General features: G+C 41.6%; 1 protein-coding gene across 1 annotated transcript in view; it reads right to left on the bottom strand.

Moving 5' to 3' along the window:
• The window catches only part of SLC4A4 (solute carrier family 4 member 4), a 175,649-nt gene that overhangs the window by 121,495 nt on the left and 27,116 nt on the right, over positions 1-27,038 (bottom strand). The window contains exon 3 of the mRNA XM_065736758.1: positions 17,322-17,501. Coding sequence (XP_065592830.1) covers positions 17,322-17,501 — 180 coding nt within the window. The remainder of the gene's footprint in view (positions 1-17,321; positions 17,502-27,038) is intronic.

The raw sequence follows: 27,038 nt of genomic DNA, 5'->3' as shown, positions 1-27,038 counted from the left end.
GCTGATTCACCTCTCAAGAGCTACTTAATCATTTCAAAAGCTAAAACAAAAATACTCCCCAAATCCACAGTGCTATCAGGGCTTTTCAGCCAAGAACTGGAACGTCATCATAACACTGCAGACTCATGTAATTATCACATTTTTAATATACATACAGTTAAATCTATTATTGGTATAATCTAACACTCCTGTCAGACCATATTTGCCCAATGCTCCTGCAGGGAAAGGCACTGTGAACCATACTTAAGTTATGATGAGAGGCTCTTTTATGCTGAATGTAGAGCTGACTCACTGTAGAGCTCAGTTCTCTCCTTTAGGGTGCAAACACACTTTGATACACATGCTTTCTGCTCTGTTCTGTAGTTCCACCACCACTTAAAAACCATGAAATTTGTTAGGTTCCAAGCAAATGAAAGTGTAGATTTAACAGAACTCCCAGTAGAAAATAAGGAGACACACTTCACCCAGCAAAACAAAACCTCTCAGCTTCAATACACCAAAGCCAAGCTATTAATTGGAGCCTGAAATCCAAGCCTAGTAAGTCATATCGTTATCGAAGCACTCTTGGAGCACAAAGACAACAGAGCGTAACTGCTGGAGGTCTCCACAGATCAGGCTGCTCAAAATACCTCCCCTTTCATGCATATCCGTGTAACTCACAGGATATTATATACCAGCAGCTCAGAGCTAAATCAAACACCCCTCCTCAGCAGGATGAACTTAGTTCCCATTAGTGTATTTAAATATCAAGGCCTGTAGTTGGACGCAATAATTGAACATGAGCCCAATGCCATGTTGGGACCAGTCCATTCATATGTTTCCTTATAAACAGAAGGAAGAACTCTGCTGATTTATGCATATTTTTATTTCCATCTTAACTTCCATCCAACTGCTCTTCCAGTGATTACACAAACCATAAGGCAAAATATTCCAAAAGGGATCTGCATTTTTATAGATGTAAATCTGGCATTATAAGTACAAACACATTTGTAAATAATCGCTCTGATTTCAGTTAACATCTGCTTTCTTCCTCAGCTTTTGGATGACCATGTTCTTCCCCACACATAATTTTGATATACTTAATATCATCATTTTTGAATTTCACTTGGCAGATAAGAAATCAGCAAATAAATCCTAGCAGAAAGGCAGACTGCCCTGCTTGAACAGCTCTTGGGTCAGGATTCAAAGCACAGCTCTCAAAGCTTTTGTTTCAGATATCACACAAAATTGTTTTACTGAACATACCATTTTTCTGGAAAACAGTTGACACTAATGAAGAAGAAAGAATATCATTTGCAGTGACTAATGTACTGTAGCTAAGACCTTTTTCAACCTAGCCTGTTTATACTTCAGGTTTAAGACTTCCTGCTGAATGTGAGCATCCTTTACCTTCCATTACCTTTGGTGGTGTTTCTTTGACTTCAGGTCCTAAAAAACACCAGTGAAATAGTTCAATTTTGGCTTATCAGAAAGTCAAAGAGGTAAGATTCAGAACAGATAAAAGAAAAGTCAGGTCTTGGTTCTCACTAAGCTGTTTCTTCAAGACATGAACACACTTACAGTACAGCATCTGTTCCAACAGAACAGAAACTTCACAGCACATTCAGCAGCCCTAAATAATTCTAACAGAAAGTCAAGAGCAAGTCCTTGGACAAGATCCACAGCTGCAGAACACAGCTGGAATAAAAACTTCTCCTGAAAAGCATTTCTGAGGGTAAAATGAAGCTTATTTTAGTTAATGGTGACAGAAACATTTATTTTAGAGCTTGCACTTATGCAAGCTAAAGCTCCTAAGTAGGATACTCTCTAAGTAGGCAGAAAGACTGTAGCTCTGCTGTCAGCAGGGTGTTCTGTATACAACTGATTTACTTTTTCTTTTCATTAACACTCCCATTTTGTCGTAACAACCTACTGGCATCCAAGTAAAACAAGTTTTTGGCCTCGAGATCTCTGGTTCTCCCTCCACACATTTCTTAATCATCTAATTCCATAACAGCTTCCTTGTGCAATCAAAATTATCTGCATCATTTTTGTGCCAGCCTGATTTGAAGGAGACAAAGGGGGAGGGGGCTGCCAAGAGAAGGGAAAGGACCCAGAAACAACTGGTATTAGGAAGACGCACTGCAGTTATATAGACATCCCTACACCACAATTTCACTAAAACAACTATTGATCCTACTCATTAGATGAGCAGCATCTGCTGCCAACCAGAGTATAACCATCTGTGCGCTCATTTCCAAACCCAGAATCCTGACTCTAGGAGGTTAGTCGGTCATTGGCAGAATTCTGCTGACCACCTGGCATGAGTGGAGACATCTCCATGTCGCAGGAGCACTCAGAACCTCTCTTTCACCCCTCCCTAACCCTCCCACTTTCCCTACCAGTTGAGCTCAGTTGTGTCCTGCATATCAGTCCCTCCAGAAGCGGCCAACCGGCCTTTTTCCTCATGCAGAAGCAAGAAGTGATAGGAAAAGTAAATCAATAGCTCTACTGATGGGTAAGAAGACAGGAGAGTGTGGAATGAAAAAAAAGAAAAAAGGAAAGGACAGCAGTTTAAAAAATTACTACATTATAAATCAACATCTGGAAAGGTTTTAATAAGTGCAGTTCAATGAGGTTCAAGAAAGTCAACAGAAAATATAAAGAGGGCATATAAAAGAAAATCTAGGTTGTGATTATATTTGCATTAGAGGATTTTGCACCAAGCGTACGTGGAGATTTTGTGAAAATAAAAGAATAGTTTTTCCTCTTTTCACAGAACAAGACCTGAGCAGCTCACAGATCTATTTCCCTGCAGTGAAAGACCCTCGTGCCTCCCTCCATCCCAGCATCAGTACCTACAATAGTCAGAGCCCTTTCTTTCTGTGAAGCACTCTGGAATTTCATCTGTTTCAGGGTTGTCTTTGGAAATACCACTCACTTTTCTGCACATGCATGACTATTCCCTTGTTTGCCAGCACAATCACATCTGCATCAGCTGCAACTGGTTCAGTGTGCAGCAAATTTGGTTCAGCTTTTTTCACCCAGTGCAATGAACAATGCATTCCATCTTAGCCCGTATCCTCTCCCCCAGCTCTACTTTGGGGAAGACGCTTTTTACAAGGTGGTGTCACTAAGGGCGTCCTGTGTCCTGGTTTGCCCGGAGTACACCTGCAGTTCAGCTGGCTCCTATCGATGGAGCTAAAACGCCACAAAAAATATTATCATTCTGAGGTACGTGGCTTTTGTTTACACTCCCAGGGCAGATGGTTTGGATTCCTGCAGACAGAGCTGCACCACTTCAGGGAGCACATCTCCTAGATGATACTGAACATCTCCTCATCCTGCTGGAACTACTTGGCCTACTAATTCCAAATGAGTGTTCTGCCCTACTGGTTTTAGGAAGAGGACTTTTTCTTTTTTAGGATGGTGAGCTAAAGCCATCTTCTTAACAGCATGCTTCACATTCACTCCAAAAGGAGAGGGTCTCTGGAGAGAAGAAAGGAATTAGACCATCAGCCAACCTGCATAATCAAAAGCATGATGAAGCAGCAATCACCTCAACACTATTCTGAAGTCTTACTGAAAATTCTAGTGCCTGCACAACTCTTTCCTCACCAGGAACACCTGCTCAGGTACTCAAGCAAGGGTACAGCCATTTTTTCCCTTGTTATGAGTATAGCACTTGTAAACCAGCCTACACAGTGCATATATCTACAAAATACATATCCAGAAGCAGTGTGATACCACTGCTGACCAGTTTACCTATTTATCAAGAAGACAGAGCCCCACTTGAACAAAGCCATGCTTTCTGGTAAAATACAAGTCAGAAAACTCACTGTCTGAAATGCATTACATAAAACATAAGGGGAATGTTGCAACTATCAGGCTCGATGGACAGGTCCAGTGCTCATGCTTTGAAGCACTTCAACCTCTTGTTTACATACACACAGAGGAACTCAGAGCTCTGAGATTTTTTGTTCCCACACTGTCCTGCAGATTTGCGTAGGGTTTAATCCCAAAAGGGCAGCTTTAGAGTACCAACTATCACCTACACAATTCAGCCCTTCTCAGCTATGGAAAGATCTTTGGCTTAAAATCAAAATGCTTCTAAATGAGATTTTTTTTTTTCACATGGTAAATTCCTTAGACTTTTCTGCCCCTTAGCAGTTTCACGTGAAGGCACAGAATAGAATTAGGCAAAGAATTAAGGTGGCTTAGGTAATTACTGCAGCACATGCTATCAGTTCAAGACAGAAGATTAGTACAGCAAGCTTCTAGTTAAAGGAGGTCTTCCCCTATACCATGAAAGGAATTGTCTGTCTGTTCTTTTTTTCACTTTATCCATCTAAAACAACGTTTATCTGAATAATGTGCCATGTCAAAGTGACAGCATACAGTACATAAAAACTTCCCAGAGGCACTTCTTCCTCTTACTTAAAAACTGAAGAAGTTTCAAGATGAAGTTGAAGAACTACTTACAATCCACAATGTAGACAGCTACCCACCCCGTGCCTTTAATGGCAGTGCAAGTTTTATATTGAATTACTTTCCTCTACATTTGGCATGATAAATCATGTCACCTTTGGTCAGGATAGATTTCTAACAAAAGCTGCCTGGTAAAGAAAAAAGCAAAGGTCGTTCTTAATCCAGAATGACTTACTCAAGAAGCTGCAAGCAGACCATACAGTTAATCAAGACAGAAGTGATCGCTCAATGGAAATGTTTCATATCACTCAGACCTACTCCAAAATGAAAAGAATTATTCATCATTTTATTTTACAGATGATTTTCCCTGCTATGCCCACACCCCATTTATCAAACACAAAATGTTCCATTTTATTATCTTATCTCAAACTTTGCACAGATTAATTTAGTATTAACCAGCTGTGTTCTGTGACTTTGACTTTCCTCTCAAGGAAGTTGCTATAGGAGAATCTTAACTTCCACTAAACTAAAAATGTTTAGTTAATTCTTCAATTTGCAAAGAAAACTAAAAAGCATAGCAGGACTGCAACAGTGTCAGTGTGTGAAAACCAGAAGGCAAGGTGAAGCAATGCCACTTCCGTATTTATGTTACATATAAATCATATTCAAATTAATCTTGTGATTCCAGGGTCATGGATTTTGATCACATGAAGTCGGTAATAACCTAAGCTGAACTGCTCAACAGCTCTACTATCTCATATTACCATGGCAATTCTGTGGTTTGTTTTCTAACAAAAATATCAGTGGAGGCAGGATGGCACTGCGCCTTTAAACGTACCGCCCCTATAATCTTCATCAAAAGTACATTATCATTTCTCTTGAGAAGAAAACAACTACATTCCTTGCCTCCTCTTCCACTGCAGAGACTGCTCATCTCAGACACTTTCAGAAACCTCTGAAAGCAGAATTCAGACCTGCTCAGTTCATCCTGGCCTTAGTATGGGTGGAAAATGCTCTCCTGCATACTCACACTGCTCCAGGCCAAGGCATTTGTGACTGCTTCTCAAGGGCACATTACAATACTGGCTTATTAAAACTTTTTCAAACTCAAGTCACTTTTAAGCACCAGACTGATCACAGCCAAAGAAACACCAATACCCTAGAAATAAAAGATGTTTTCTAAATCCTACACTACACATCCCTAAGTCATTTGAATAAACCTTCTGTAACCCAGCAAGCTCTACTGAAGTACCTCCCAGTTGAGGATGCTACCAAAGGTGACTAACACAAACACATTGCTTCTATCAGAAACACAACTCACAAGCAAAAAAAAAAAAAAATAAGCAGAGTTTGAGTGGGCCATTTCAGTCTGTGCAGTGAATGTGAAACTGCAAAGATAAGAGTTGTTTTTGTGTGGCTAAGTAGTCTTTCCCTTCCTAAAGGGGACATGAGTGACTGGAGGAACAGAATGAAAAAACCTTAAATGTTCCTGGAAATAAAACTTACCCTGTGTAAATGAGAAATGTTGGAGGCAAGCTGAAGAGCTCAATCATGGAAAAATTCAGTGCACAGACACTTGTGCACACAGCAGCCTACAAAGTGCCTTTGCACAGCACTGACTATGGAGTTCAGGGTGAAAGGAGGCCCATTAAATGAAGCTTTTATCCCTTTGGTGTTTGGCCTCTCGTCCCCACTCCTGATATAAAGAAGAAGCCTGGTGAGGACTGCTGAAGTTGTCCCAGCAAAGAGAAGGCAGAATACAGCCAGTAGAGTTCAGAGCTTCACTTAGGCAAGAGGTTTTCTTCATGCCAAGGACTTGCCAGATTGAGATGCAAAACTGTGCCCACAGAATGACAACCAGAAGTGACCTGATGGGAAAAGCTGTTAGATTAGGATGAGATTTATTCTCACTCGCACAAGATCCCTGACATAACTGCCCCTTTTAAGACTTTCAACACCGCGCTTTTAAGGCTTGCCAAGGTCTCACAAGGTAGCTGCAGAAGGGCAAAGCTCAGGTGCTGTGTGTTGCATCCAAGCAGGTGTGCCCAACTCCTTCCTGTGGGTACTGGATGGATATCTAAATTTAACCAGGCCTAACATATATGTAGCTTAATTCAGGAACACTGCTTCTTTTCCCCAAATCAAAAACAACCTGAGAAATGACCTTAACAGGGAGGCATAAGCAGCAGTCAGTATCTTCCTTAACAACCAGCACTGCCAAGAAAGATTGCTTTCTGTTAATATGCATGGGAGTCTCAGTACACACTGAGGGAGTAACTATTTAGCCCTACTTCTATCACTCATATCCAAAACCTGAACTTTGCAAGGAAAAAAAAACAGTTAGTATATTTCCCAGTTGTCACAAACAAGGAGTGAAATCTTGGCAAAGACACAGACATTCCACTTCATGACTGAATGAGATGCTAACACACTTCAGTAACTACTTTAGAAAATACACTGAAGGTAGAAAAACAAAAAACATCACATATTGGGGGTGCAAGAAAGAGCAGTGAATGTATTAAACAGTGATAAAAAAACTGCACTGGCTGCTAACCCAGAAACGTCAACCAAAAAGCAGCAGCCTGTTCTTCCCAGGTCCTGCAGAGCATCTCCTGCCTGGCATCTGCTGTTTGGCTCACACAGCTCTGCTCTCACAACTGCACAGTAAGGGCAAAACCTGACATGACATGCCTGCACGCATCCTTCTGTACTGAAAGGCTAATTTCAGCCATGCTGAAAGGTGGGTGATAGGTATAAGGGAAGCATAAAGTGTTTTAAGCAAATCTAATGCTTGTAAGCGGTCTTTATGAAATTCAGACCCAGCCTCACATCACAGTGTACCTTCACCCTATAAAAGCGCTTCAGTGAGAGCTGTAAGAATCTGCAGTTAACAGAATGCGGCCAAAGAAACTGGAAAAAATATCATCCAGAAAATTACTCCAGTCCTTGCCAGTATGGAAATCAATGTAGGTAAGGGAGTTATGTTTAACTGCTGCTCAGAACACCCTTCTCCAAATGTCTTGAAGGTGTGGGAGTGACAGAGAAGTGATATCTTCCCACCTGCCAATCAATTGAGTGTTAAAGTAACTCCCTGCCTCCAGATCTTTCCCTGGGATTTTTTGAGGTCACAGTGTCTTCCCTGAACCCAGCCATAAACCTCAAAATATCCTTCTTGAAACCTAACGCTTTGTAACCCTTGCAGTGAAAGGCAAGAGGGCTTCCTGACCTTACCACTTACAGCTATTAACTGCAAAATGAGCCAATCCGCCAGGGACCAAGGAGGTTTGACCTGCTGAAAGAAGGTCCCAAACAAAACAGCCCCAGAAAGCAGCCATCTTCATGCTGCATGGTCAGATGTGCAGCAAAGTCACCAAGAGGTCTCTCCTGCATTATGCAATCTCTCCTCTGCATTGTCAGAGCAGACACAAGGGCTGTGTCAGCACGTGGTACAGTGCTCAGCTGCTGGCTCTGCACTTACAGGCACTGCTGACCTCTTCACCTGCTCCTTTCCCACAGCCTACCTTCCCCTGAGCATCTTCCCATACCCTTCACCGTTTACTCAGCCAGCTGCACCCTAACAGTCACTTTGACGGGCCCCCAGCTATGCAGAGGGCAAGTTTGCAATCAAAGTAGTAATTATTGCTCCATGTGACCTAAATGCATTACCTGTAATGTTAGAGATCTGAGGAGAAAAGACATGCTTCAACCAACTCTGCCACCTGGGATAAATCCACTAGCTTGCTGCATAGCTCCTGAAGTCCAGAACACTAAAGGCACTCAGATTCTCCCATGTTTATGGGAAAGTCCCATGATCACCCCTATGTAAAATATTTACATCAAAAATCAAGATACTTTGCCATCCTTCCTGGTATTTTTCAGATAGTCACAACACTGCTCTGTCTTTGCTCTTACTGTAGTCATCTGAAATTAAAGGCTTTTGAAAAATCACATCCCATGTACTAAAGAGAGAGAAAAGAAATCGGATTGCTGAAAAACTCAACGCCAGTAATGGAAAGAGGCACACCCTTGGACCATGCTGCATATGCTCTGCTACGTAGGGCCATTTATTTAAATCCTGTAGCTGTCTCCTGCTATTTATAACTGCTGAGTTAATGAACTTGCAGGGTAGACATCAAGCTTGAGCCTTCCCAAATCAGTGCTTATTATCTTATTATGGAAGGACTGCTTCAAAGTTAGACTGGCAACTTCCACTCCTCACTGGAAATCAGCTGGGACATCTACTGCAATACAGGATCTTTGCCTGAAAAGCAAGCACTACAAGTTAGGAGTTGTTACCAGAAAATTAGTTTATAATAAATCTTAATGCATGTGAAGAGGTAGGAAGTGTATTTAAGAAAAGCAAAACAAATGCATTTTTTAAAAGAAATATAAGCCACCTCACACTCAAGTGTAAGACAAACAGGAATACCTCTGTAAGTGTTCAAGATGTGCATTTTGATGTGTAGTCTCTGTCTCAGGCGGCAGGCAGGTGCACCTACAAATTGGGCCTGCTGTATGGCAGTGAAATCAACTATCACTTCTCTAACACAGCTGTCTAACTACTTTTCCATTTTGTGTTCAAGCACTCCTGAAAAGAGGCAACTTCGTGCTGAAGCCTTACAAAGTTTGCACCTTGTAAGGACAGCCTGCAACAGAAAGCTTGGAAAAACTGTCCAGAAGGTATTACTTATGTCTCTAATCCCATTTTCCATTGGTTGTTTCCAATAAACCCTCATTCCTGCCTTCAAGGCAGTGCCAGAGACAGTCTGCTACCTGTGTCTCAGCACAGGGTAGGTGCTCTGTGGATAGGAAGGCTTGCTGTGTCCCCAGACTGACTCCTGGTCCTGCAGGCTGAGTACCTGCAGGAGTACATTCCCTAATTTATTGAGTTAAGGAGACATATTTGCATACTTCAGGCAGTGTGAAATGTTATTTCAGATCCTGCGTGGACAATCTGTTTAGAAGAACAGGCATCGAACAAAAGGGCACAAATACCTCCAAAAGCGATAGTTCTGAAGATCTGTGAAGCCTAAGGTGAACAGACTGTATCTGACCCACTGGCAGGACAGCTAGTTCTCCAGAAACAGCTGGATGCATGCTCAGGAGGAATTACAGATGTGATGAAGCACATAAAAGAAACAAAGGCACCAAGGACTCTATTGGGATTTCTGCCCCCAAGGTGGGCCTTCTTAAGATAAAGATCGCATTGTCAAGTGAGAGAACGCATCAGAAAAACAGAGCAGCTTGGCCTCAAGAGATCCCTGGCTAGTATGCTGTCAGGGGTACTGCACTGAATAGACAAAAACAGTTCCAAAACCATCTCTGTGCACATGGAATACCACTTTTATCTAGCACCTACATCCACCAGATGACGTGAAGAACCTGGATGGGCTAAAAGAAGTATTAATTAAGCAAGAAGCAAAAGAAGATGTAAAGGAAACTAAGGATACTAATGACATCAATTTTGGTGTGTCCCACAGCAGCCAGAACCAACAGATGAACTGTTGTACTTGGATTAAAAATGAAAAAGCCTCCACTAAAACAAATCACCACAGTGAGTTCATGCTACAGGATTGCCTACCACAAAATCTTTTACGCCCCTGAGGCATCCCCATAAACCAAGCACAGATTAACCACCTTTCATAAAATGGCGCCAACTGATGTTAAAGGATCTGTCAGGCTCAGACAACATATTATAATTACAGTTCTTTCTTCGTGTATAACATCCTACCAAGCACTATTTAAATGCAAGTATTCATCCGTATGGTCTTAGCACATATACCTAAAACTTACAGCAAGCTTCAAGAAAGCTAGACTCGCTAGAGTTCCACATTTCCTACCACCAGGTTATACAGAACTTAGTTTTGAGAGAAAAATGCCTTTTAAATATGAATTGTTAAAAGCTGGAAAAGGAGGCTCAGAGGAGACCTTATCACACTCTACCACTTCCTGAAGGGGGGTTGTGGTGAGGAGGGGGTGGGCCTCTTCTCCCTGATAAATAATGACAGGATGAGAGGGAATGGCCACAAGTTGCGCCGGGGAAGATTTAGATTAGACCTGAGGAAACATTTTTTCTCTGAAAGAGTGGTCAGGCACTGGAATGGCCTGCCTAGGGAGGTGGTTGAGGCACCATCCCTAGTGCTGTTCAAGAAGCGTTTAGATGAGGTGCTAAGGGATTTGATTTAGTAGTTCAGTGGGTAGGGATGGTGATAGGAGGATGGTTGGACTAGATGATCTTGTAGGTCCTTCCAACCTAATGTACCTATGAATCTATCATATAACCCATAGCTCAGGGAGATGTCATCTGTATGTAGGTAACAGGGACTGCCTGCACAGCAAATCTGATATATCCAGCCCAACCCTCACCTTCACTGTGAGAGATGCACACCATCCAGGAAGACAGCAGAGGCCTCAAATAGTACCTTAATATAATGCCTCCGCTGCAACAATTTTCTCTTTCAGCATAGAACTCCTCCCAAGTCACATCTGAGGACTCGAGAGTGATTTCTGTACTGAAACCTTCAAGAACTACTAATGGTGGATGGAAGAGGAATTTCCTTCAGCAAGCTACAAACCTTTACAAACCCTTAATGGGATGATATACCACCCCTTCCCTCTCTCCTGCTATACGATTCCTCTGGAAACCACACTGAAAGACAGATCCAGATTTTCAAAGTTTCTCCCCTATTGCTGTTTTTGCACCCTGTAAACAGAATCACAGTTGCCCTCTTCAACTGGTTTAGAAAACCTTCCATAAGCCTAGCCTAAGTGCAAACATATGCAGAACAGCTGCCATTAATAGAGAAAAATGAAAGATGGCTTCACCTCACAGCTACTTATCTCTCAAGATTTTCCAAAAGACGGAGACCCGAAACGTATATTCTGCAGTTATATCTATCCACTTGTCATGTATCCACTTCTGCCAAAACCAGACTATACTGTCTTTGAGGATACAGGTCCTAAGAACATGATATTGTAAAATGTAGTTTATCAGTTTATCAGGTGCCTCTTTATTACTTGTTGCTTTTGAGCCCACGTACCTTGCCAGGTCCCCTGCCAATGCTAAGTATCACAGTCACCTCTGATGTCTGACACTGAACAAGTACTTGTTCTGCAATGTCCATTTCCAGTGCACTATGATTACTGCCTTTCCTCTCCTCCCACCCCATTTTTTAAAGCCTTATGCTGAGTTCACACAAATCCCTCATTTAGGCAACACTAATTTTTTCAGATCCATAAGTGGCTTTTAATCGTAACAGTCAGTAAGCCATATGGAATCAGAGGGCAGCTCAACGTCCCATAACTCATGGCATAAAACGCACGGCCAGTATCAATAACACACTAGAAAAATCTAATCTTATTACTCTTCAGCAAAGGGAACTGCTGAAGACTTCTTCCTGGTCTTTAGAGGGAAAGAGGAGAATAAAGACGCGTGCAAATGTGTGTGTGTGTTCAAATGCATGTTAAGTTCTATAACTAGGATGAGGATGAAGTTGCCTTATATTTACAACTGAAGAGCAACAACAGCAGGCAGCTTACTGACTCATCAAAGCAAACTGCTTCTTTATCTCGTTGCAATGACTCCATTCCAATGTCCTGTTTTCATGTACTCTCAATGAACTTAAGTCAGGCAGCCAACAAGACTTTGTGGCTCAGAGGAAAGAGAACTCAAGGACATAAGATGCTACGATCCACTTGCCTATTGCCTTCTTTCCATAAATTGTGAATGAAGGCTCCTCACCTCAGATCTGCTAGCTGCATCAACAGCTCTGCAAAATGTTACAGAGCAGAGGAGTGAATATCACTTTGCACCACCACAAAGCACTAAAGAGCCATGCCAACACCTTCTCACCCCTATTTTTTAAACTGAAAAATGAGAAATTAAAAAAGCATGTCATGCCCCTAGTTAATTTCATGAAAGTTTTGAGAATGTTTATCGCTGTTTGGCTTTAAAATCACCCTGAAGAACAGAGGATTTTCAATCTTTTGCAACCTATGTTACTGGTATCATTTTGGTGATTATTTTACACAAAGTGCCTTGAGGCTTGAACTGAGGTGTAGTACTGCAAGTTAGTATGTATCAAACCGGTCCTTAGTTTTGGAAAGGGACAGGCATTTTTATAGTTTAAGTCTTTTTGCACTCCATTGCTTTGGAAACAACTCTATCTATCAAAAGGTTTTTACCCTCACCACTAAATTCAGAGTTTTGAATACACACTGACAGTTTCTTAACTTCCAGAAGTTGTTTGCTATGCAGATAAACTAAACAATAAGAATTTTCCATTCTGCCAAAGAACCACACATTTTCTACTTCCGTTTCTTCTAATGCTTAAATCTGTGTTATTTGTCAAGTACTGTTATTCCAAACAACATCAGTTTCAAAATGTAGAGAGATCTGTAACCTTGTTATCATGCTGAATGTCTAAGGAACACAGAGCTGGTCCAGGTAATCCAAGTAAGCTCTGTGCAAGCACTGGTGTCTCTGCAAAGAGTCCCCTGCCACTCCGTACACAAACATAGTGTCTACAAGCTGCCTGCTGCTGCAGTGCTCAGAGAGGCACACTTCCATTGGGTTTGAGCCACTTTAAACAAGTACCAGGGAGGTAAACCAAATGAACTTGGAGAGCAACCACACACTGAGAAGAAACCCCTTCCCAGATTGAGCAGAGATGCACTTCCTCATGGAAAACTTATTTGCATGGCTGTGAGAAAGAATGAGGAAGAGGGAAATGGGTTCAGCTGGCAGCCTATCAGAAAAAGAAGCATCCATCTGCTTTTCTTTTTCCTCCCTTTTCTCTCCCCTTGCAAGTAAAGCAAACTACACCATCTGCCTTAGATCAAGATGAGCAATCAGCTGACCTGAGGAGGCAGAGCCAGGCTTGACACCTCTACACATGCCAGCTGACAAGCTTCCATAGCTTTCCATTCACTTCCAGATGAGTCTTCCCTTCAACCCACCAAGAGGGTTAACAAGGACTGACAGAGGACGTGCTTAAAATTCTAGTAGGTCAATATCACAGACATTAGCATTGCGAAATTACTTAATTTTTCCTCTGAAAACCCTATTTTACCCAATTTCTTTCAATAAGCCACCCACTACTTCTGCAGGTCAGGTATTCCAGAAACAATTCAGTGTTCCAATAGCATAAATTTATATTTTCTCACTCTCGTGTGTGTTTTAGGCAGGTAAGAAGAGCTTATTTAAAGCCTGCTTAAAGTAATGAAATCATACGCATTTTCCCCAAGAATACTTCCAAGCCACCTTCCTGGATGGTACAGAATAACACCTGCTACAAAATATTTCCTTCTTACGGTCATAAGTGGAAGGCAAGGCCAGGCCAGTTAGAGCAGCTACTTTTAGAACAGAGGTGCTGGTACAGCTCACCTGGAGCACGGATCTGTAACAGTCTGCAGTTAAAGGAAGCCACATTTCAGCTAGCACCAGTGCCAGCAGTCCTGCCTGAAAATAAAGGTGTGAACCAGTTTCTCTCTGAGCGCAGAGACAACCTGCACAGGCCTGAAATACTCTGAAAGGGCTCTGGAGCAGGAACATCACCTTAATACCTCCCCCTCCTCAGCACAATATTCCCATCTGAGTTTTTAAAGCAGTAAGTTAGGTTGGGTAAAATACATCTGTACACGCTGTTTGCATAACTTTCTCCAGATGGGAAAGTTGAAGGTTGCTGCTTATAAACGCTTCGAACATGGCTTTTTTTGTCTGAACAGGACAACAATTAAAAAAAAAAAAAAAGTACTGATACTTCCAAATTGCCCCAATTCCCAATTACCAAAGCACAACTAGACCAGTTTTGAGCCTGAATAAAATGTTTATAGACAAGTTTGCAATTATGGAGTGAGTTCTTGCTTGACGCCATCCACATACATGCTTCATCAGGTTCATTTCTGTGGTACAAGCAGTTTGACCTCCTGATTCAAATTCAAATTTGGGCAAAATCTGATCATAGGGTTTTCACCAAAGAAGCTGAGGAATCAACTTCAGGTAAGTTACCTAGACTTAGACTTCACAGCACTTAGGGACGAATCAAGAAATAAAAGAGATGTATCAAATCAAAACTGACTTAAGCTTTCTGCTCAAAAGAAAAAAAAAGAAAAAGAAAAAAGAAAAAAAAAGCTCTCAGTATAATCTAGACAACTTCGTTATTACAGATTCTCCAAGTCTTATGCATCATACCTGCTACACAGTGTTAATTGAGTCTCACCCTCTGCCAGGTCCCTGAAACCTGTCAGTATCCAATACCATTTTTAGTGGTCAGCAGTGGTGATAATGGCACCCTGGCTACACCTATCCCATCAAGCAAAGCAATGTTATGCAAAGGTTATTAACACAGTTGTCCCAGCAACCCTTAATCCTACAAACTGCAACATCCTCTGCTCTTCTATTCTTGGGTCCCTTCACCAGGCAGACGCTGAACTGTTTAAGATGGCACAGCAGGTCCAAGACTTCTGCTTTCCTTGGTGTCCAGCACAACTTCTTCTCTTCTGAAGGCACCAAGACACCATGTACCTGAAGTGTAGATCCAGCAAGACTTTACCCAGCTGGCCCAGCTCTGACAAGTGCCATCCCTTTATAACTAACTGTTCATCAATGTAAAATAAACTTGGACATGTTAAGCTAATGTCTACTCTCCCTACAGTCAAGCCTAGTTGTCTCCAAGTTCTGCATTTCCCTTCTTGCTCAGTTTCTTTTTTCCCCCCCATGTAAGAAGAAAATCAAAATATAACTCTCCCTCTGCTGGGGCCACAGTGCAATCATGTTTTCCTGCTCTGCCAAATCACACCCCTCACTTCCTCAACAACTTCCTCTGCCTGTCCCATTCTTCTAAAGTCTCAGGGTTCAGTCCTAAAAGATTCTTCAATTTATGTCACAAACGCTTCTGACAAGCTGACTTAAATGTAACCAAAATATTTCATTCCAGCTTTCCTCTAACTCCAGAGAATTTTCCTAATTCTTTGTCGTTCATGTTCTAAGCTCTCCTCTGAACATGAACTTTTGATTTTAAAAAAAGAAAAAAAAAGAAAATAGAAAAAGAAAGATTTCTTGCCATAATTGCCAGTAATGAAAGACAGACTAGGTTGGTGAGTCATGATCTTTTTTGTCTGCAGAGAACTGATCTTCTCTTGGACATAACTTTTCATGTCAGCAAAGAGAGCAGCTGGATAACTCAGATCAGCAACCACCTAAGAAACAGAAACCTAAATGGAAATAAAGAACCACTTAAGAAAAGAAAGGGAAAAATTTCAGAAGGAGGTCTGGTGTCACTACACGTGCAGAACGAGAGGGAAAAAAACTGAGGAGATGAGACAGCAAGTAATTCAATGTTTGGAAATCCAAGATAGTCACCTGAACCACTCCTATCCTTTACAGTGTTCTAAATTAACAGTGCCTGCTTGTAAAAAGATCTGGCCACCAGTGTGCAACAGCAAGTCATGGCCAGAATCTGGTAAAAAAAATAATAATTAAAAAAAAAATCTTGATACATGAGACGGTCAACTACACAGAAAAAGTTAGAAATTATGTAAATATTAACACCACTGCACTGTAAATATGTAAATATTAACAACACTGGGACACCTGTGATATTGTGTGGGATTTAAGTGATTCCATTCCAGAAGTACACAGTGCAAAGAGGTTAGGCTGGAAGAGACTGGGGAAATGTCCAGAGAGATGAAAAGACTGCGTATGTTCACATGCTGAGAAAGTATAGACAAGAACATAATTAAATGTGAAAACAACAGGAAAAAAAAATATAGTTCACTCTTTCTCAAATAGAAGTCAGAAACAAAGATTAGCAAAACAAAAGGAAGCAAATCAAAATCTGAGGGAAGAAACAGGTTTTCAGCCATCGGAACAATTAGCCCATGAAAATTATTCCCCTAGGAAATCTATATATCTGGAATCCAAAAACAAATTTCTACATATTTGGTCACTGGCATGTAAAAAAAGAACAGAAACTTAAGCGTAAGAATATAATGTCAAAGATCTTGAGCTCCTGAACACAGATAATATTCCTTGTAAACCCAATTACTAGTTTTTGAGTGTTGACAAGAAAACTTCCTTGGAGCAACTAGAGACAGAGAGTTATGAAGAACAAATGGTCTCTGTGACCTATATTTCTTTTCAGTATTCATTCTCTGAAGTATCTGCACTACTGAGACTAAAAGGCCCTGGGCTACAGACATGACTGATCTGATCCCATGTTAATGACTTTAGATGCAATAATTATGCAGCAGCACAATTTTATAATGAGTATCTTGCATTTTTCTTCAAAGATCATGTCCTGCATGCTTCTCTCTCTAGCTCAGGAAGCATTTTCTCATTTACAAGCTAGTTGTGCACTGAAACTCCAACCACCTGGAATTATTCTCAAGAATCTGAGCTATACCATCCTGAGCTGTTCCCCCAAAAGTTATTAATATAATGAAGCAAATCCCAAAACAATGTGTTTCTTACAGCCTATAGTTACAGTCTTGTTGCTAATCTACCTGCTCCTAGGATACCATTTCCAGCTGAAAGCATGGAGGGTTTGAACCACAGTATATTCATTCTGAGAGACAGGGCAGAAGCTGCAATTGATCTGTTCAAGCACGTCCTCAGTCTTTGTGTTTCCTTGCTATCTCCTTACACACAGTGTCAACTTGCTTCTAAAAATGCTGGCCTGCTGCTGACTGGCACTAGCTCAGGAGCAAACTGAGGTAATACAGAGGGATGAAATGTCCGCCCTGGCCTTTTCCAAGTCACAACCACCATCTGATAGCAACTAATTTAGACTATTCTGATCCCGCAACACAAGATGACTGTTCGTTGATCCACTTTTCTCCATCATGATCAGATCAGCAGCAAATCACTAGACAACAGACCATTGTAGCAAGTGACAGTCAACATCAGTACTTACTGAGTGGCTTGAGGATGCTGCTGCTTGTCTCATCAGCATTTTCTACATCTGATTTGTCAGAGTAATTCTCAGAAATTTTCTCCTTTTCCTTCTTTTCTTTGTGCCCAGGTCTTCTTCTATGACGCCGCCTTCTCCTGTAGCTCTTCGGCACATGGACCCCAATGTAAACAGTATGATGACCTAAGGAATAGAAATACAGCAAATATTGACTTTGACTGCATACAGTTTGTGCATGAATCATCAGTAGAATTCATGCTGCATTTCATTCAAATAGCTGAGTGAAATGTCCATCATTACTGACCTAACATTGTGTGTTTCTTGGCTCCAAATGTGAACAACCGTTTGGAGCAGTATTTTTTATACATAAATTTGAGAGAACATTCCACTGAAGAAACACTAATAATTATTCAGTCCTCATGACTCATTTAAAAATAAAAACAACCACCACAGAAGGCCATCAGGATAATTTTGCAATACAATATTCAACTGCATTGAAAAACGTTCCACATTATTTTTTCTTATTTGTTTTGCAAATACATTGGTCATACTACACACCTCTTTCTGCAAACTGACCCAGTTTAACTGAAGAGCAAAGAGCAACAAAATTTATATCACTTGAGCACACAGTTCATTGTGCATCCAACTACCACTAGGATATTACAATACAGCAGAGAGGAAGGACAACCGATATGAGTTGCTGCAAACTTCAAAGTCCTTGATAATAAGATAATAATAAATAAGAATTAAGTGCCAAATTTTGTATGCTCACTGGAAACACAAATTCTGCCTTTTCCCTTTCATACAGGCTTTTATTTCAAAATAGAGCACTTAAACTACATTTGCCAAATGTTATTTCTTTTTGATGAGTTTGATCAAAACCATTCTGTTTTCAGGGTTTTCCATACTTCTGCCAGCCTGGGATAAGCATCTTTTGTTGTGCTTATAGAAAACACATCTTTTTCCGTGCCTAGTTAACTCTGTCTTCTTCCTTCAAGCTTTAAGAATAGCTTCTTCAGATAAATGGTGAAGCCTGTTGCTTTTGTCAAAATTTGATTTCTCCATTAATTTCTCCTCGTATCCAACCAATGCAGCTAAACACAAATACCTACTAGTAACTGAAGTACATTTATCCGAATGAATGAATTCTAAATGCACGTGAGAACAAGTGTCTTTATCTGCATACAGTCAGCTGCATCTGCTCACACCCAGAATGAGTCTCTGCAGAGTCACTGGCTCAGTCACCTCACATACATCAATTCCTAGCATAAACTTACACCTCACATACAGCTATTCTTAGTATATACTTACACCTCACATACAGCTATTCTTAGCATACATTTACACCTCATATACTGCTATTTTTAACATATACTTACACCTCACATGAATGGATGGCTGCTAAAACCACATGCAACTGTATCAGATCACTTATTCGGGAAAAGGCCAAGGCTCCAGTTTTAGGAGAGCTGAAATCTTTCCCACTGAACCAACTCATTTGGCAGGTGGGTCCTCCAAGAGAGGAGAGGCCATCCCACACTGCAGCTTTCAGACACCAGCCTTCATGACTGCTGTGGCTTTGAGGGGAAGCACAGATAAAATACCCTCAGCTATCTCCCCCAAAGAGGATATTTTTCAACTCTCTTGAAATGCACTGCAGAAGGTGAAGTTGCATCGCTTCTAAAGCCACAGAAGGTTCTGTCATGAGGGTGGCACCCAAGAAGACAACAGAGACTGCGTCTCAAGGGAGATACGCTTCTCGGTCTCCAGGTGCAGAGTTCTGCAGGCTGTGCTCACAACTCTCTCCCTTTTACTAAGTATTAATAATTAAGTTAAGCGAGCAACAAAAGTCAGGCTTCACTTAGGAAAGTTAGGTAGAAAACTAGCCCCTGCTATCTACCCATCTCTACAGATCTTTTCCTCACTGAAGTTTGCACAGCTCTTTCAGATCACCCGTGGGCTGCACCTGTTACTGATGGTTCCTTTTCAGCAGCATTACGTGGTTCCAGATTAATCACGTATTTGTCTATTTGCAGGAAGTTGCTTTGAAAATGCCAAAGAAACACTAAAGCCCTAGGGAACAACTATGAGTTAACTTCAGTGTATGCAAATGCTCTAAGCCCAGTCTTTAAGAAACTGAAAACTTTGTCATAAAATCCTCAACTTCCATAAAAATCTACTCTTATCCTTGAAAAACAGCCTCTGAAAACATTAATCTCTCATGAGACACCTTGTTTGAGGACGCTGAAAGAGACAGCAGTGTATCAGCAATGGCAGTGTGCAATGATGAACGATCAGGCAGCCCACACACAGAGCTGTATGTGGGACACGAGCCTGAGAATATCCTATCCAAAAATGCACTCCTAACCTTCCATTGCATTTATCTGTGAGGCATGACAGGTCTGGTACTTTCCTCGCTGAGATTCTGCTTTTGTCATTTCAAATTCCACACGCTCCTGAGGCCAGCTGTAAAGACTGATGAGTTGTTCACCTACTGTGCACGTGAAATGTTATACCAAAAGCATCTGAGGCTGCTTGACCAGCAAGGCCCTTCCTGACAGCAACTGTAAAAGAGCTAATGGTATTGCCCAAGGACTATGCAAAGAATGAAATAACGAGCTCAATTTGGGGATAGGGCCAGAGGCTTATGAAAATAGCTCATGCCCTATGCATATAACACTGCCTCTCACATCCATCTACATGCATGCTTCATAGCCCAGTAAAATTATTTAGGTACACAGACCCCTAAGAGTAACTCCTTTGAAAAGCAAACACAGAGGACAAACGAGAAGTTTCAAGAGCAAACTGTTACGGAGTTACTGAAGCATAGAAAAGCATCTGGAAAAAGGCTCCTGATAAACTGCATTTTTGACTCATAAAGACCAAGAAAATTCAAAGAGAAAATAATTCTCCAATATAACTGCTTAAAGACACACACACATCCCCAGACTGGCACTACATGTGATGCATTTTGACTCCGAAGTAATTTTTAGGTGGAAGTTGTAACAGAGACAAGAGGCTTATAAAGGAACTCCTTGTTGACCACAGATATAATAGCGCTGGTGATGGGCCCCAGAACAAATCACAGCATTTCTGGTGGTTAGAGTACTACAGCAGTAGTGTTTCGGTACAGGCTACAACTATGCAGAAGATCACACCAAATTAATAAAACAGACAGAGAGATACAAAGATGTATAACACTGTTAATGTAAAGATGCCATAAAGCAGGGTGTTAATGAAAATCTCTGAGTGAAGTTACTTTTTAGCCAGTTCTGTAAAGCATAAAGCATCAAAAGGCTCACTGCAGAAACTCCACAGCGCACCACCTAGAAGACAGCAAATTCACTGCTATGTGTACATCTCCTGATGCTCTGGGCTGCCAACACTGTATAACCATCCGGCACAGTACCAATAACTTGTCATCTCAGGGAGCAGGACAAAAAAAGAAACAGAAATCTAGGATCGAGCAAGGTCCAAAGTGAGGCAGCACAATAATGGCAGGAGGAAAAGGAACTGGCACCTGCAGCCGGCACAAAGATCTTTCCAAAACGGGTTCAAACCACATAGGCCCCTGGGAACAGGCAGAGCTGTAATGCCAAAGCTAGTAAAACCTACAGCGAGAATTGCAGAGCAGCATCTAAAGACAGGACTCAGCTGCGGCACACAAAAACAGGAAAGCTATTCCAGAAACTGGAAATATCAGTTGTAACACGGCAGATGGCATGAATGCTACACAGGGATGGAGAAACTTTATCTGAGCACAAGCAGCAGGTGTTGGGGTAGGGGAGGCCCCCAGGAGACATAGGGCAGCAGTATCTGTCCAAGGAATTCTTACAAGATCAAATACAAAAGCCAGATGAGAAAGGACGGGGTGATTCTGGCTTTTTTTTTTTTTTTTTTTTTTTTTTTAATTTAGACAACGTCCTCTTTTGAATCATTTTAATTCTGTGGTCAGCTTGATAATACAAACACATCATAGTAAGCCCGTAGTCTTAATGCTTTAATATGCTGCCAAGAGAACTGGACAATCTCTTTAATCTTTTGATCACGTGTGTGCAGTACAGATTTTGGTGATATGAAACTAAGTTGTATATACATAGGCCAACATCTGCATTAGCTGCTTTTCCATATTCTGCATGGGAGAGCCTCAGTTAACATTGCCGTTTGTCCTTTTCCCTGCCTCCCCACTCCCTTTTTTCCCCCCTTTTTAATTTTTCTCTCACAGTCTGTTCAGAGCAGCCAATCAAGATGTTTTCCTTTTCTGCATACTTGAAGTACTTGGCATCTGTTTACACTGTTGCAAATACTGAGATAAACTTCTAGGCTCCTTTCCCAAAATGCCTGGAAGGAAACAATTGACACATACTCTCAATGCACAACGTTGAGACATTTCCTACTCGCTGGGCTAAGGGAGCTTTCCCATGAGAACGATTCACCACAAATAGCAATGCCTGACAAATGTAATGGTACACACATGCACCACACTGCTATACGGCAGCTTGGTGGAGAGTGGGAAGAATAAAGCCCAGTGCTAAACTTCTTCCAAACATCCACATCTCACTGAGCCATGAACTTCTTTTGTGCACTCAACATGAGCCATTTGCACATTTCCTCCTGTGGCGCCCACTATGTTCACAACCTCTCCCTCCCTCTCTACCCATTCTCCCCCAGGAAAATGACTATTCCCTGTGTGCACCTCATTCATTCTAGAACTGTTCTGGTTGACCAGAGGCACAAATTTCACAATGCTATAAAATCTCCTAAGATGCACAACAAGACCTGCAAGTGAAAGCAAACTTTCCTCTTCTACAGGGCAGCAGAGGGTCACAGCTTCCCCACTGTTAACTTTTTGAGCTAAACTTTCCTTTGCCCAAAGATAAACTTCGGTGCATACCAAATTTGGAGTAGATCTGGCTCATTTCATTAATCAAGCATGAAGCACTCCTCATCAGAGAGGCAATTTTCCTCCAAAAAATTTTGGTTGAAATGGCATCTTTTCCCAGCAGCTCATGATTCAGAGTCCACATTTAGAGTATGGGCACAAGGGTATCCCTGAATCAGTTTTGTCACTGAATACCCACTCACGTATTACTAAATTAAAGTTTTGTAAAATGCAGCATTCCCCATCACCTATAGGAATATCTATTCATCTCTTGTCTCTGTCCTGGCCCACAGTCTTCTTAAAGCACTGGGAGCAAAGCTGCCTGAATCTCAAGTCATGCACACTCACATGCTGATCCCACCAGCATGCTGACAACACAAGGGAAGAAAACAGTCCCAGACACCCTGCCTCAACTAGCCACAGCTCCCAAGCATGCTGTTTCCATGCAAAACCATGCTCTCTAGTCCTTTTCAGAGTTATTCCATTTAAGGGAAGCTGGGGATTAAAGAAATGCAGAGGACAAAAAATATGTACTGAAAAATAAGAACACAAATTTGCGGGTTTGAAATTTTCAGACCCAATAAAATGTCTGTCACCAGAGCCAGGGTGTGGCTCTATTGCCAGACTCATGTGTTAGCATAGCCTGACTACTCATGCTACCTGCACATCCCAGCCCCTTTCAGGCACCCATTCCCCATTGCCCACTGAGGCATGCAGAAAGATGCAGGACAAGGCAGGCTCTGCACATGTACATGACACACCAGCTTCCCATGTGTCTATACCAGTAATACTGCTTGGTGGTTTTTGCAGTTGCTGCAGCACAAGCCTTGAGCCAAGCCTGAAGAGTCTGTTGTTGTCCCCGCTCTGGGGGACATCCCGATGCCCCGGTAACGCCTACTGCAACAGTCTGTCTGTGAGGATCCTTTTCTGTCCAAGGAAGAAAGGACAATGTTTTTTAGAGAGTGAAAGGCAGGGTGTACGTGCTGTACTAGCACACTGAATGGCTGCTCAATGCTCAACGAGGGGCAACGCCAGCTCTGTGAAGGAACCAGGACAAGCCTGGCACAATCAGCTGTGGATCTAGCTAAGTCTAAGTGATGAAGAGATCTTGGGATATGCCCACGTGGGAAATGTGCCTGGGGCAGGGAATTACTCACTCTTAGTATAATTATGTCAGTCCCAAACTTGACATCCCAAAGCCTCTGAAGCACAAGCTGTATATACTGTTTGAAACACGTGGATCTATTCAAGCTTTAACACAAGAGCCAAATGGCAGAAACCTACCTAGAGAAAAAGAAATACAGAGTTAAGGTATTTCTTTCCCAACCTGTTCTGGAGCTACATTTGCTTCAAAAAGCATTATAATCTCCTATCACCTCACTGATAAAAAAACCCAAACACAAATCTTCCCAAAAGAATCATACATCCTGCAGCAACAATCTTTTCACAAAGCTTTTTATACTGTATTTAACGTATTTAAACACATTTATGTAATATGGTATCAGTAACAGTTGCAATAATCCAAGTGTAGGTTTCTATCTATACCTATGAAATACATTTGCCATTTTGTTTATCCGCAGCCAAACAAAGAAGCAGGAAGTGATTAAACTTTTATAACACTCTCTTATTTAAAAAATGAACTCTGTTCTTTAAGAAAATGGAGAATTAGGTTTTGCTTAGCAAAAGCAAAACTTGGTCAGTTGGAGGAAGGAGTGGAAAGTTACAAGATCAAAGGATAAAGCCTGCCGGTGCATAATATCTAAGAAGGAATCCTTTCTACATGATCAGGGCTGTTGAGAATTAGAACATGGTCAGACTAGTCCATAAAGAAGCTCAGACTGGCACCTTAGAAGAAGAAAACAAGTTCAAAAACTAACTTACAAATTTATAAAGCAATGAAAATGAGTTAAATATCAGCACTTTTCAGTCACTCCTTATTTTCACTTTCAAGGCTCTTTTCCAAAGAACAGGGAGAGTCACATTAAACCCTGTCAAGCTTGGACAAGCTCATGTGGTTACAACTAATATGACTATGCAGCCAATTTCTTCTCCTAAAGCCAACTATTCTGGACACTTGTGCCTCCTGCTCTAGGCAGCTGTTTGTGTCCAGGTACTCAACAAGGAGGCTGGGGCAGAAATTTCAGGCTACCTGCATGAAGGGCTTTGCTCAGCACACTGCAGCCATTTAACTCCAAGGCAGAGCTAACCTAGCACAGGAAGGCAAAGGTGTGCCATTCTCTGCCCATTTTCTTAGCCTAACAAATCGTTCTCATACCTGGGTGGGACTGAAACACAGCATATCCCCAGGGTGAGGAAGCTTTAGTTACGTATGTGGCTTCCTGATGCACATGGCTTTTATTCCTCCTATTTAGAAGTTGCCGACTTTACAAAATGTTGTTCCATGGAGGCACTCAACATTTTGGGACCTGTATCTGTAGCAGCTGTGAAGTCGCATGAGGCTGGCAGGTGAGGCTGACAGGGGACACAGCCTGCTGCATGCCTCATCAGAAGACCACGTGATGCCTTTGTGTCTTTATGGCAAGTAAGGTGCTGGTGCTGACAAGCACACAGCTTAACGTGGCAACACACTGCTGGGATCAGAACAAATCTGTGCAGTTTTTTTGTGGCTTCTCAAAACTAGAATTGGGAATGGAAGGATATTTCTCATTTTGTGCAAGAATCCAAGGAAATAAATGTCATAAAAAGCTGATGGGCCAGAAGGACAAATAAATCACAGGGATGATCCATTTTTAAAAGAGGGATACTAAAAGTAGCACTAAGAAACTCCTGAAGTAAGCCCTGCTTAGTTTCAAATCAGCTCAAGAAGTAAGAACAAAAGGCCACGCTGCCGTAAGCCAAGTGCACTTAACTCTGCCCGATTCAAATAGGTTACAGGTAGCAAGCACCTCCTCAGGCTGGCACCTCCACCACAACCAGCTCCCACTTCAGGATGCAACTATTGCATCGTGTGCACAAGTGCAAACAGGGTAAGCTGTGCAGCCTGGGCAGTGCTCTGCTGAGGGCACAGGTAGCACTGGTGGAACAGAAGCAATCCTCCGCTCCTATATCATACAGTACCTAATAATTTCCCATGAGCAATCTAAAGAACATTAACTTTCCCACAGATGAAAACACAAGCCTCCAAGAAACAAGAGACAAACCAGAATATTTTCAGTGATGCATCAGGAAGATGTACACTCCGGGTAGAAAAAGGGACGTGGAAATTCAGTAGGTATGACAGTGAATACAGCTGATTCATGCATCAGGAGCAAGGAACGTAAATTAATACCTCTAAAAACACTGTAAACATCAACTACTATTCCCAGTAACACATCTGAACAGATGCCAAAACTAAAAGCCATAAGCAACCCTTCAGATGGGCTGACCAGGCACACGCCTGCCCGCAGCACTCAGTCCCTACAGTATGCTCAGAACGCACTAAAACTCAAGACACTGCTTTTCCAGATAAGTAGGAATTTATCCTCAAGGTAAAGCACACAAGGCTTCATTGAGTAGTTTCTTGAAATTTCACTGAAATCTAAACAAAGAGATGTTCCAACTGGAGATAAATCAGACTCAAATCACTACTGCTTCTAAGAGCGAAATAGCAGCAGAACCACATAAAAGATGTTTCCCTCCAAACTGAGGGCAGCCTGCAACTGGAACAGACTTGGCTCTTCCTGTCACAGGAATAATTTCAGTATTGCAGAAACATGAATGTCTCACAGTGGTGATGCTTGAGTATGGAATCACCTCTACAAGAGGTTCCTATGATGGGAACCAGAGGTCTGTTAAGCAGTTGCCTGGATTTGGATAAAGGATGCTGGGCAACAGACCAGCAGAAACAGAATAATTCATGCCTACGGTGACTGCAAAAACCTGTAACCAGCTATTCTGAAAAAAACAAAAAAACAAAAAAAACAAAAAAAAAAAAAAAAAAAAAAACCCATAACCAAAATCAAGATGGCCTTCAGGCATTAAGGCACTTAAAATGACAAAAATATGCAATAAGCTAATTACTCCATGCTATGTGGCTGTTGGCCACAGAAAATGGTCCATGTGACCTGATTAGATGATGGGCTTTTGAGAGATGGTGCCAAACACTTTATAAACCGAGCAACTGTAACCTTCAGTGTGGGGTTCACAACGTAGTAACGGTCATCAGGAGAGGAGAACAGAAAAGTAGCGAGAAACGTGTAGTACAGGGCAAAAGAGAAAACAGGCTGAGGGAGAGACAAAATGCAAGCTAAATTTCAGCTGGAAGATAAAACAAGAAGAGACAAGATTAGAATAGCAGAGCTCTCTTCAGTTCTGCTAGCTCTCCTAAGGGATCCCATCTCCACTGCTAGTATGGAAAAGTTCAAGAGAGGACACAACACTGGCAATGAACATGTAATGAATTACTTCATTCAGTAGTGAACTTGACCAAAGAGTGTGTTATGTATTTGTATTACTCCTCAGTTTTTAATCCTTCACTAAAACAACTACAAGGGGACAGGAACTGAACTGGGTAGTGAAAGACAGTGTGAGAATCTTGAGTGTGAGAATCTTTTGCTATCAGCAGGCTCCTAGATACTCAATATCTTCAAAAGACTGGTTTAATCTTTACACGAGATGACCTCTGCAGTCTTTAAAAGCTTCCCATTTAACACTACAGTTAGCCAAATAGAAAGTGTTCTTAGCCATCTATCTAAAGTTTGCACTTCTCAGTTTCAAACATATGCTCACTCGCTGCCTATCAATGACCTAGACAAAATGCCAGATTCCTAGCAAGTCTCAGGATCTGTTCCAGTGAAGCATGTTTAAAATGCTAGTTAGAGAACAGAACAGCTCCAATA

This window comes from Cyrtonyx montezumae, unplaced genomic scaffold, assembly GCF_038088225.1.
Source record: "Cyrtonyx montezumae isolate F1298 unplaced genomic scaffold, pur_monq_1.0 scaffold_2, whole genome shotgun sequence".
In the NCBI taxonomy this organism is placed as follows: domain Eukaryota; kingdom Metazoa; phylum Chordata; class Aves; order Galliformes; family Odontophoridae; genus Cyrtonyx; species Cyrtonyx montezumae.
Note: the sequence above shows the minus strand (reverse complement) of the source record. Positions and strands in the feature narration are given on the sequence as shown.